The sequence below is a fragment of the Benincasa hispida genome, chromosome 11 (genome assembly GCF_009727055.1).
Source record: "Benincasa hispida cultivar B227 chromosome 11, ASM972705v1, whole genome shotgun sequence".
Classification (NCBI taxonomy): domain Eukaryota; kingdom Viridiplantae; phylum Streptophyta; class Magnoliopsida; order Cucurbitales; family Cucurbitaceae; genus Benincasa; species Benincasa hispida.
Window position 1 is genome coordinate 72,380,234 of NC_052359.1, and position 13,000 is coordinate 72,393,233.

General features: G+C 38.5%; 1 protein-coding gene across 5 annotated transcripts in view; it reads right to left on the bottom strand.

Annotated features, from left to right (window-relative positions):
• Positions 1–928: 928 nt before the first annotated feature.
• LOC120091126 (protein N-terminal glutamine amidohydrolase) overlaps positions 929–13,000 on the bottom strand; it is a 30,018-nt gene continuing 17,946 nt past the window's right edge. For 2 of the 5 annotated variants that reach the window (XM_039048984.1, XM_039048981.1), the window contains 2 exons: positions 11,247–11,418; positions 1,681–1,820 (listed from right to left, as the gene is read on the bottom strand). In XM_039048984.1, coding sequence (XP_038904912.1) covers positions 11,267–11,418 — 152 coding nt within the window. In that variant the 3' untranslated portion in view covers positions 1,681–1,820; positions 11,247–11,266. Of the gene's footprint in view, positions 1,821–5,378; positions 5,612–11,246; positions 11,419–13,000 lie in introns of all 5 variants that reach the window. The other 3 variants (XR_005485661.1, XM_039048983.1, XM_039048982.1) reach the window with 3 other exon arrangements.

Here is a 13,000-nt window from a genome sequence, read left to right on the forward strand (position 1 = left end):
AAGTCTCCCCAATCGTCTTTTGAAGAATTTCGTTGAATAGTGATGTCGGTGCTTTATGCTTTATCATTGGCTAGTCTCGTACATCATCAAGATTTTAACATGATTAAAGTAGTTGTTATGATCTACTTATAAACTGCCATAATACAAAAATTCTTCTTTATGTAGGGCCTTTATCGTTCTTGGTATTCCAATGAAGCAACTCTAATCTCAACAAAATCTCCTCAAGTGGTATAGACTCATGCTGATAACGTGTGATGAAATAAGAAGAATATGAACAACAAAATAACAATGAAAGCAAGATGAGAGAAAAGTAGAAGAGAAGTAAGAACTAATATTGAACTCAATTGTAGTGTCTTCTACAAATAACCCTATTTATAAAGCATGGTGGAGCATATGTTACAAGGTAAAAATTAATGGGGGGGGGGGGGGGGGGGGGGGGGTTATGGATTGGATAACCTATGAAGATTATGAATTTGTTGTAACATAAATAACTTATGAATATCTACAATATTACATTTACAATAATATCCATTTTGTCCATATGATTTATTTTAACCTTAAAACTTATGATTTTATCTAACTTAAAATACTTAACCAGTAGTGAAGTTAATATTTTTTGGATGGGATTGGATAGCCTGTTTGGATGGCTCGGGAGAGAAAAAGTGTTTTTCAAACATGCATTTTCTTTTTAAATATTTTTTGAAAAAACTATTTATAATTAAAACACTCATTGGTTACATTATCTCAAAAGTATTTTTATACCTAAATTTCTTAATTTTTTCTACACTTAAGATGTTTCAACTACTGTCAAATTACTAAAAAGAACGACAACACTACGAACTAATAACTTAAATTTGAGTGATTTGAGTGATTGCTGGAGTTAGTCACTGTCATTGATTGAAAAGTGGGTTGGGGATAAAGAAAAAGATGCATGCAATTCATTGAGTACAGTTCATAGAGTATAGAAACTTATAATGGGTTTATGAGAATTCCAAAGTATTTCAGATGCTGAACATGTTCCTGCAATAGATTCTTCTAAACTAGAGGAAAAAAGTGAAAGATCAAGGAGAATCTCATTGTCACATGACTTGAACTCTAGCAACAGGCAATTAGATACTCGATTGCAGTTTCACGATCAAGCATGCGTGTCTGTGGAGGGTGTAGCAAATTGAAGTGGAGTTCTTGCTGTTAATATGTACAAACAAAGAAATGTTTGAGAATGATTTCAATCACTTTCGTCAGGTTCAAAATCATTTTAAAACATGTCTTTAACCCTTTAATATCTATTTAATATTTGACTTTACACTTCTAAACACGGTTTTTTTTACCATCAATGTTGATTTTGAATGATTTAAAACTTCTTTTGGAGTGATTTTGTCAATTAAAAAAATGATTTGAACCATTTCATTGTCATTCCCAAATATGCCTTTATAAGTTGCAACTGATTCCAATGGGCTGAACTCGAGAGAGCTAGCACAATAATCCATCCCCAGCATAAAGAACTCCATAAACTTGAAAAAGACTATGGAACTTCTCATTTGAGAAAGCAGCTCCAGGTTCTCGGGTAAACAATGCAGACAAGCCAACTACCAAGTGATCTGCAGATTTTCAAGTATGTAAAGAAAAACATAAACTTTAAGAAGCATACCAGAATTTTCTCAATCTTGTTTAAAGAATATGAGAGAAAAACTCCTCTAGATCATTTACGACTGCTCCGAGTTTCCAAGAAAAAATTGCATCTTTCACATCAATGTTGTTGTTCGGATAAACATTGGCCGCCTTGATTTCCATATACTCATTCAGGTTGTGTATAGTTCCATCTGATAACGAGGACAGTACATGAGGAAACAATGAAAGAAGATCATTATCAACCTCGAGTTCAAGTAATTAAAGGCAAAGGCCATTAGATAAATATTCAATCTAATAACATTTCAGATTTCAAATTTAAAAAATGATTTTGAACAATAAACTAAAAAGCAATTTTGATTGTTTATTCCATAATATAAAAAGGAGAGGCAGTAGATAGGAATTCATCCCAGTTAAGCAGCTTAGAGAGTTCGCAATTCATAGATAAGTTGGATGATATGTAAATCAATAGTAAACTTTCAAATTTGATTCACTTAAAGAAAAATAGAAGAGAATTTATTGAGATACTTGTGCTTGGTCACTCGCGCTAGATAATATATTCGAAGTATTCTTGACCTAGATAATATATTCAAAGTATTCTAACAAGTAGCAATTGATAATATAATTTTGAACCACAAGCAAATCTATCCCAAGCTATCCTTTTGATGATGAATTCTTGACAAAATATTTCAAGCAAGACCAAATCCATTCTTAGTTCATCTAGCCAATTCCTTTTGGGGGTGAAGCATCTCACACTAGGACGATTTGACATATACCCACTCGTTTTCATGTTTCCTTTCAATGTTTTCAGGAACCTATTGACTATTTCCTTTATTGTGAAATTCTCTATTGTATTTATTGTATTATATTTGCTGGTTTTTATTCTTTCCTTATTTGTATTTGGGTATTTCTTCTATTTAAGAAACTCTTTTCTCCTAAGAGAAATTTGAGAAAATAATATTTTTTCACTTGGTATCAGAGCTGCCAAGTTTTAGAAACCCCAAAAATTCTAATGTTCCGAAAACCTAAAAAACCCTACTTTTTTGTTGTGCTGCCGCTGCCGATTGATCTTCGATCATTTGCCACCACCATCGGTCACTTGCAGCCCTGCTGGATGTTGCTCTCTGCAGCTGGTCGATCGCAGCTCCGTCGGACATTACATCCCAGCCGCTCATTTGGTCGCAATTTTTGGGTTTGACGCTCATTCGCAGGTTATCATCGTCGTCCGCCCTAGTCTGCATACCTGTCTATCCTTTCCGCCACTCAGTGCCGCCCATTACCGCCATCTACCGGTGTCTCATCCAAGTTGCTGGTTTGTTTGGCCTCTGTTTGTTTTTTTTTTCCCCAGACTACTAGTTTTATTTTTGGGTCTTTGCTTCTTTAGCAATATGTCGGACACTAAGGCACCTATTGCTAAAGTTTTCAACAATCGTATCCATTCAATTGGTCCCACTATCCAAATAACTACCATTTGACTTAATGGGGATAATTTTCTTCGTTGGTCCCAAAATATTCAGATGTCTATTCGTGGACAAGGGAAGATTGGTTACATCACAGAAGAAAAAATTATCCCTAGTCCAGATGACCCTTCATTTGTCGGGTGGGATGCTGAAAACACCATGGTTATAACTTGACTTGTCAATTCCATGGTTGAAGACATCGGTTGTAACTACATGTGTTCCTCTACTGCCAAGGAATTATGGGATGGTGTAACTCAGATGTATTCTGATTTGGGCAGCTAGTCACAAGTGTTTGAGTTGAACTTGAAATTGGGTGAAATACGACAAGGAACTAACTCAGTCACACAATACTTTCACTCCTTAAAAAGGATTTGGCAAGACCTTGACCTCTTTGATACATATCAGTGGAAGTCTACAGAGGACCAAAAGCACTATAGGAAAACTGTTGAAGATAGTCGTATTTACAAATTCCTTGTTGGGCTCAATGTTGAGTTTAATGAAGTTAGAGGTAGAATACTTGGGAAAACTACTCTACCAACTATTGATGATGTTTTTTTTGAAGTTCGTAGGGAAGAAAGTCGCAAGAATGTTATGATTTGCAAAAAAACCTATTGATTAAGTTGAATGCTCTACGTTGGTGACTGAAAATATTGCAATGAAAGCTTTTGATCAATCCAACAAGCCACATGAAAAGCCTCGTGTCTGGTGCGACCACCGCAATAAACCTCAACATATACGTGAAACTTGTTGGAAACTTCATGAAAAACCTGCGAATTAGAAAAATTCTAAGCAAGATGAGTGAAATTCACTTCAGCATACCTCTAATGCTAATGTTGTTGACTCCAACCCGTTTAATAAAGAGCAAATTGATCAAATTCTAAAGCTGCTAAAGAACAATTCATCATCTGGTAATCCTAGTGTTTCCTTGGCACAAACAGGTACTTGTCCTCAAGCTCTCTCTTGCCTTAATTCATCTCCGTGGATTATAGATTTTGGAGCAAGGTCATATGATCAGTTCCTCTTATTTATTTGAATCATATTCTCGTGTATTATAATAAAAAAATCCGCATTACCGATGGTAGCTTCATCTCTATTGCAGGAAAAGGAACTATTCCTTTGACTACAAAGCTTATGTTACGTTCCGTCCTTCATGTTCCAAAATTAGATTGTAATTTGTTGTCTGTTAGTAAAATCTCTAAGGATGCTAATTATTGTGTTATCTTTTGTGAAACTCATTGTATTTTTCAGGATCAGGACGCGGGGGGACGATTGGAAGTGCTAGGATGATTGATGATCTCATTATTTTAATGAAGTTTTTGCTAGTCATAAAAAAGTTCAAGGTTTGAGTAGTGTTTGTTCTCCTTCAGTTAAAGAAACTATAATGCTTTGGCATCGTAGATTAGAGCATCCAAATTTCTTTCATTTAAAGTATTTGTTTCTTGATTTATTTAAAGAATTTGATCGTTCAGTTTTCAATGTGAAAGTTACATTTTTGCCAAACATCATCGATCCACCTATTTTCCTAAACCGTACAAGGCTTCATCACCTTTTTCCTTAGTTCAAACTGATGTTTGGGGTCCGTCTAAAGTCTTAACTCATAGTGGGAAGTGTTGGTTTGTTACCTTTATAGATGACCACACTCGTTTAACTTGGCTTTATTTGTTAACAAAAAAGTCAAAAGTAAAAGAGGTGTTTGTTCGGCTTTACAATATGATTAAGACTCAATTTCAAACTCAAATTCGAATTCTTCACTTTGATAACGACACTGAATATTTCAATGAACAATTAACCAATTTTTTGCAAGATAAGGTATTTTTCATCAAGCTATGTGTCGTGACACGGCTTAGCAGAATGACATTGCTGAGCGAAAGAATAGGCACTTACTTGAAGTTGCTCGTGCCCTTATGTTCTCTATGAATGTTCCGAAATATTTGTGGGGCGATGCCGTTCTAACAGCTGCATATATGATCAATCGAATGTCGTCCAAGATTTTGAATTTTAAAACTCCTTTGAATCACTTCAATGAGTTTTTTCCTAATAACCGACTGTTTTCTGATTTACCAACTAAATTGTTTAGGTGTATTGCTTATGTCCATACTTCTCCCTTTTTTTTCTCAAACTAAGTTTGATCCTTAAGCCACTAAATGCATTTTTGTAGGCTATGTCTCTCATAAGAAGGCGTACAAATGTTTTGATCCTTTGACCAACAAGTATTTTGAGAGTATGGATGTGTCTTTTTTGGAAAATCAACCTTTTCTTGACCCAAATTCTCTTCAGAGGGAGACACCTAACCTTGAAGATAATTTTTGGGACACTTCATCTCTCTCAAACATCAGTGGTCCTGAAATTATGAGTTCTAGTCCTTCGATGCCAAGATTGAGAATGTCAGCACTGCTATCATGGTCAATCTTCTGAGTACTTGCCAGGTGATCCGCTGTTGCCAGCTCAGAGATCCCGAGGCATGCGACCAATTGTTTGTTCATCGGATAGGGGTACCGCGCACGCAACGAAGTCCTACGATTAGTCTGCAAAATAGACACTTTGGTGCAACATAACTCATGATATGCGATCAGCGGGTGTTTATGAGATACTTCAACACAAGTTTAATATGTAACATGAATTCTTAACAAAATTGATGCATATTCTTCTTATCTATCCTTATTATTCTAAGTAAAAGACTATAATAACTTGTATTTCTACAAGTTATCATACCCCCAAATTTAGAATAATGCTTGTCTTCAAGCATATCTTATACTAAAGAAATTCAAACTTGCACTACACCTTAAAGTTGCGTTGACTAGCTTCTCAGAATGCGTTTAATTTTGCTGCATTCCCTTTTCAAGTCACCTATTTCTTTCGAGTCTGGTCACTTCTTTAAGGAAATCTTTTCTTAGCCTTAAATTTGGAAAGCTTTTGCTAAAAAATCTTTTTCTCATTTCAAATACTTTCATATCCCTTTTTCGTTTAGCATTGCGTTCGTTTGAAAGGAAAAATAGTCTGCGTTTTACTTATTCAAATTATAGGCAAGGCGTTGAACTTGGTTACACCCTTCGTTTTGGCTTGCTCCCACAGGTGTCATGCGAACATCCAACTTCGGTTGCGTTCCAGGTTCAACTCAACTCTCATCTAGACTAAGCTTTAACTTGCGTCAGACAATGAAGTTGTTTATTTTTATTTGATGTTATTTACATTACATTAATCCTAGTAACCTACTTTCATTTTGGCTTACCTACACGGGTGTCATGCAAAGTATCCAACTATGGGCAAGTTCCTTTCACAACTTAAACTCTTATCAGGTTTGGTTTTTCCCTTGCGCTGATAATGGAGCTTATTGTTTTTTTTGTTGTGTTTTTTTTTATGAAAGTGGGAGGTTATAAAAACGCGGTGTAAAAGTTGAACGCATCTACTTAGACCTCTCCCACCCCCAAATCTTTTAGAGTGGCAAGGTCCTCATTGCACTGTAAGAAAAACGAAAACAAACTTATTCAAAAATTTTGAAAAAGAAGGTTGAGCAAAGGCTTGCGCGCATAAAAGGGTAAGACTGTCAAACATTGAAGAAGCTACTAAGACGGAAAGAAGAATGTGAGTTGTAGAGGATGAGCTAAGGAAATGAATAAGGATCATCACGGTTGTTAATTTGCCAATACACAAGAAGATATAACATCAAAATGATTTCACAAGGATAAACTATAAAAGATAACAAGACAAAGATAGACAGAGCTAGAACGATGAGCGCAAAAATTGCAAGAATTCATTCAATGGTATCGGAGCGCTAAGGTACAAAGAGTGAAAGGAGATATCGCAAGTGAAGATACAAGAGATAGAGAAAAGAATATAACTTCAAATACATCATCCCCAAATTTAGGGTTGCTGCAGAGGATCATCACATTGTGGGGTCGGAGGGGCAGCGCCTTGCGAATCAGGAAATCGCAAAGGTTGGAAAAGATGAGGGACTGCTGGGTCGTGTAGGTAGACTATAAAAAAGTTGAAGTATTCACGATTCCTTTCTACCTGTATGCGTTGATTTTGGCGAGGTGTGAGGAGGTTGTGCTGCACATTGACAAGAGATTTGCGTATGTTGTCTGCGTCTTGGTGCAGTTCTGAGAGAGATTAACGGAGGGGTGCAAGCTGAGCCTGAAGTTCTTGAGAGAAGAAAGTTTTAAGCTCAACAAGGCTGAAAGGAAAGAGGGGGTGTGGTTGGGTGGATTGCGGCAAAACACCCAAAATCTCACCATCTTCGGATTAGGGCTGGTTAGAAGGGCCAGTGCTCAAGCCGTGTGGGTCATGGAAGTTGGGTGGAGGGGGAAGTGATCTTGCTGTGGTGGATGGAGGAAGATGCTAATGCCACAGCAAGAAAAAAGGTTAGAGAAGGCTTTGAAGAGCTAAGGAAACCACGATCCTCATCGCAACAACAGAACTTCATCACGAAATATGTGATGAGGAAATCGAGCAAGCTGGAGCCTCATTGCAGCCAAGGTCAAATAAGTCTCTGGATAGTGCGGACCTTGCGGCACTTAAATTCGAGAAGGAGTGGAGAGAAGAAAGTGATGAGGAGAAAAAAGCTAGAAGGGAAAAGGCCGAGCGCATCAAGCGCAATTTGAAGAAGATTCAAGAGGAGAAAAGACTTTTAAGAGAAGAAGATGAAAAGAAGAAGAAAGCGGGGGAAAAGAAGGGAAAGTCTGAAGGAGGCAGCACCTCGAAAAAGGAAATGACGCTAAGAAGAGCGGTGGAAAGGAAGGAAGACAAGGGCAAAGCGCCAATGGTGGAAGAAGAGAGAGTGCCCAAGAAGAGGCCTCCAATACTAACCGAGATGGGATTCTTCCCTGAAAATGCATCATTACCCTCCTTCATCACAAACGTGGTAGACGCGTTGGGATGGAGAGATTTCTGAGAGGAAGCGAAAACGGTCAAGCCGTTAGTGATGATCGCATTTTATGAAGGGAAGCCGCACGAAGATCGATATAGAGCGGATGTTGGCAAAGTAACAATTGGATTCGACGTTAAGAAAATAAATCACTTATATAATTTGGAGGATATCCCCAACGCCGAGGGAAATAAAATTATAGAAGCACCAACATCCGAAGAACAGAGGGAGGCGTTGAAAGTGGTCGCTTTATTAGGAACGAAGTGGTCCACTTCAGCAAAGGGAGTCAAGACGTTGTCGCCGCATAGCCTAACGCTTGAGGCAAACGTGTGGCTCTACCATGTCAAAAGAAATCTGCTCCCCACAACGCACGATCACCCGGTATCAAGAAATCAAGTAATGGCTATATACTGCATAATGCGGCTAATCCCAATCAACGTTGGTCGCATTATTGCAAGTCAAATATAGTCATTATTCTCAAGGCCGAGGGGGTAGCTGTTCTTCCCAATGCTAATCACACGACTACGTTGCACAAGGTTGGTTTGAGGAAGAGGAGGACGTGGAGGTCAGAAGCATGCTCACAAGTCATTCCCTCTGCCGCCTCATGAGACTGCCCGCTCAAGCAGAGAACTAACCCAAGCAACAAACAAAGTGACGATCCCACCAAACTCAGATACCTCCTAAACCTTTTCAACAAAAAAAGCGAAAGGCGATTAGTTCACCAAGAATTGAAGAAAGGGTGATTGCATTGTCCCGAGTTGGGAAGTCCCCATCTCGCCAAAGCCAAACCCCACCGCCTCAGCCTAGAATAGATTCTCCCTCACTCCAAGACGAAGTTGATCATGGGGAGTCTCTTAGGCAAAGCATCGACCTGAACAAGTGCCCACCATCACTTGAAAAGCTCCCTACTCCTGAAGACTTCCCTCTTCCCATGGCCCCCATTTCAACCAAATTACCAACACCTCCACCCTCCTTTAAGTCCAAAACTAGCTCACCACGCGCCTACACTGAACAACCAAATGACCCAAGCTTACCAACGCCTACACTGGAAACAGGTGGTGGATCAGGCATTGGTGAGGCTAGTGGGCACCAAACTGACGAAGGAAGTCAACACAACACTAACGCATCTGAAGAAATTCATCTTGATGATGAGTGGTATAGATTCCTTCACGATGACCTTTGTTAACCAATCTTAGGAGGTCTTGATGAGCTGTCGTGGCAACAAAACTCGCCAGCAACACAAATGAACGATCTGATGTGATAGCAGGAAGAACTCGTTAGGCAACAAAAGGAGTTGAAGGAATTTGTCCAAAACCAATAGACCGTACGTGTGAATCATTGTCTTAGACATACTTCCAATGTTTTTGCAATGAACAACCTACCTGTTGGTTGTAAATATGTTGATGTGTTGTAAAATCATTAAATATTTTATTTTATTATGATACTTTCCTTTTATGTATGTAGTCTTTCTCCTATATAGGAAGACTTTGTATCTCATGATTATTCATTGGAATACAAAATATTTTATTCCATTCATACTCAGATAGTATCAGAGCTAGGTTAGGGAGGGATTGTTAGGAATGAGAACAAAATCTCACATTGGTTAGGGAAGGAAGTGGCCATGAGTATACAAGTGAGGATAATTATCTCCATTGATATGAGGCCTTTTGGGGTCGTTCCAAAAGCAAAGCCATGAAGGTTTATACCCAAAGTGGACAATATCATATACCATTGTGAAGATATGTGGTGGTCCGTTGTCCGTAACAAATTGGTATCAAAGCCTTGGTCTAGACCCAACTGTGTGGGTGGAATCCTCAGATTCTGAATAAAGAAATTTGGAGAGCCTTGTTCATGTTCTATCTAGGTGATAAGAGCATGTGTGATCCATGGTCGTGCTCAGGTGAGCAAGTGACCCAAGATGAACGGGAGGTGCCTTGGGATTTAGAGCAAGCCGTGGTTGGGAGTGAAACGGATTTGTTCAAGGGGAAGCTTAAAGTGGTACTTAGTTCAAAGGGAGGATTGTTGGGAGTGTGAACAAAATCCCACATTGGTTAGGGAAGGAAGTGATCGTGGATATATAAGTGAGGACAATTATCTCTATTGGTATGAAGCCTTTTGGGGTGGTTCCAAAAGCAAAACCATGAGGGTTTATACTTAAAGTGGACAACATCATACCATTGTGGAGATATGTGGAAGTCTGTTGTCTGTAACAAAAACTACCAAATGGAGATATTTGGAGGTATGTTGTTTGGAAGATCGCCACCACCTCTAATATCTTATGGAGTAAAGAAAACCTCGAATAATACAGTGGAACAACAGTTGATGGCTCGAGATTTAGCTCTAAACACATTGAAAAAACATCTAACATTGGCTCAAAATCAAATGAAGAAACAAGCTGATTTACAACGTAGGGAATTGCAATTTGAGGTGGGAGAAGAGGTATTCCTGAAACTTCGTCCTTGTAGACAGAAATCCTTAGCGTGGAAGCGGTGTGAGAAACTTGCTCCTGAGTTTTATGGTCCCTACTGTATCATGGAGAGAATCGGGGAAGTTGTCTATACGTTAGAACTACCACCTGAGGCAGTGATACACAATGTATTCCACATTTCTCAGCTGAAGAAGAAAGGACAATTTGTCTAGATTCAAAATCATCCCCCAGCTTTGACTGCAGAGTTTGAGTTGCAAGTAGTTCCTGAAACTGTGTTGGGAGTGCGCTAGAACGGGGAGTTAGCAACTAATGAATGGTTAGTTAAATGGAAGGATATGGCCAAAAGTGAAGCTACTTGGGAGTCAATACAAGTGATGAAACAGCAGTTTCCAGATTGATCCCCAATACTTCACACATACAAAAGGAGGGGTAAAAGAGGAGATGGAGGCCAGTGGGGACAAGTTAGTTAGTTGAGGGGAAATGTTGGGGAGGGGGACCACCAGAGTTTGTTATTGAAGGAAAGTTTGGGAATCTGTGAGGGCAGAATTAATTTTGGTAAAAGCAGAAGGCCCTTTTGAGAGGGGAGGACCACCAGTTCTCTCGGATGTACTGGTTTCTTTAATTTCTTGCTTTCTTCACCACTTTCTATGCTGACTTTATCTTTGTGTACTTGTTTCCTTTTCTGGGAATTATAGCTAAGACTTCAAAGCATTATTTCGTCATCAATACTAATGATGCTCTGTTGTTCTGTTTCTTTTTATTGTCCTCTATTCTTGTTGGGTTTTACTGAGTGCAAGGAAGTAGATACCTACAGTAATCTTCCGATTTTCAAGTATGTAAAGAAAAACATAAACTTTCATAAGCATACCAGAAATTTCTCAATCTTGTTTAAAGAATTTGAGAGAAAAACTCCCCCAGATCATTTGTGACCACTCCAAGTTTTCGAAAAAAAATTGCATCTCTCACATCAATGTTGTTGTTTGGATAAACATCAGCTGCCTTGATTTCCATATACTCATTCAGGTTGTGAATAGTTCCATCTGATACCCAGGTCAGCACATGAGGAAACAATGAGCAGATCATTATCAGCCTTGAGTTGAGATCAAACAATTAAAGCCAAAGACCATTCAATAAATATTCAATCTAATAATATTTCAGATTTCAAATTTCAAAAATGATTTTGAACAATAAACTAAAAATAAAAATTGTTTGTTTCTTTCAAAATGTAAAAAGGAGACCCAGTAGATAGGAATCCATCCCAGTTAAGACAGCTTATAGAGTTCATAATTAATAAATAAGTAGGATGACATGTGATGTAGGGAGGTATTTCTTGTAAAATGACAGATTATATTCTCTTTTTAAATTCAGTTTTAATTTTAGAATAGGTGTGACAAAACCCTTCTCCTTTGGGTCTATTTAAAGGAGGTTATGTCAGTTAGTTAATTAGGTATGTATAAGCCCTTTCCTTTTGAGCCTATTTAAAGGGAACTTATCACTCATTTTAAATCATTAATAAAACTTCAGCTCTAAGATTCTTCCAAAATTTCTCCAAGACTCTTTAGTCTTCACCACATTGGTATCAGAGCGACCTCGAGAAGGGACCTCATGGCAGGTAATGGCTCTGGCAAGCTTCCTGTTCTTCACACTCTTCCACCTACTGATCGGAAGCATCTTTCTCATCCTCTCCACAAACGGTAAATTGCAAATTAGGCAATTTGGAAGCTTCGGTCAGTGGCATCTTCGACAATATGATGGCAATGCAAGCATCCATAGCCGGGCTGCAAAAATCCATCGATCAAATAGCACTTGATAATGGAAGTATGACCAATAGGCAACCAAGAAACAATCAAGAAGCTGTCTGAATTAACCCAGAAATTCGGAATAACCAGAGACCGTTTCAAAATCACCAGCAGGAACTTCCAAGAAACCAAGAAACTACTCAACATTTTCCTCCAAGAGACCAAGAACACCCAAGAAGAAATTTTAGAGGCTGTGACAGGGATGTGCTGCAGCTTCTACACCCCCCTCAACACCAACATATCCCAATCTATCCACCCAGTAGCCCCATACCACCATATTTGATAGGTTTGGATTCCGATTCATCTGAAGAGGAAGACTATGACAGTCCTCAGCCAAATTACCGTGCAAGAATGCTGCACCCACATCCATTGAATAACCCCTTATACCAAGTGCAAGGATACGGGAATCAAGATTACTATCAAGATTGGCAAGAACAACCCCATTGGCGGCAAGAAACAGATTTTAAAATGAAGATTGACATCCCCACATATAATGGGAGGACAAACATCAAAGTCTTTTTAGATTGGATGAAAAGCGTGGAGAATTTCTTTGACTACATGGGACTCCAAAACACAAGAAGGTAAAACTTATTTCCTTGAAACTTAAGAGTGGTGCATCGGCTTGGTGGGACCAAGCCCAAGGAAACCGACGTATGTACAGCAAAAGATCTATCGCTAGTTGGCCAAAAATGTTGAAATTGAAGAAGAAACGGTTCTTGCCAGCTAACCATGAGAGACTCCTTTATAACCAATTTCACCATTGCAAGCAAGGAACTTGTACAATTGAAGACTATAAGGAAGAATTTCATCAAGTGCTAGGAAC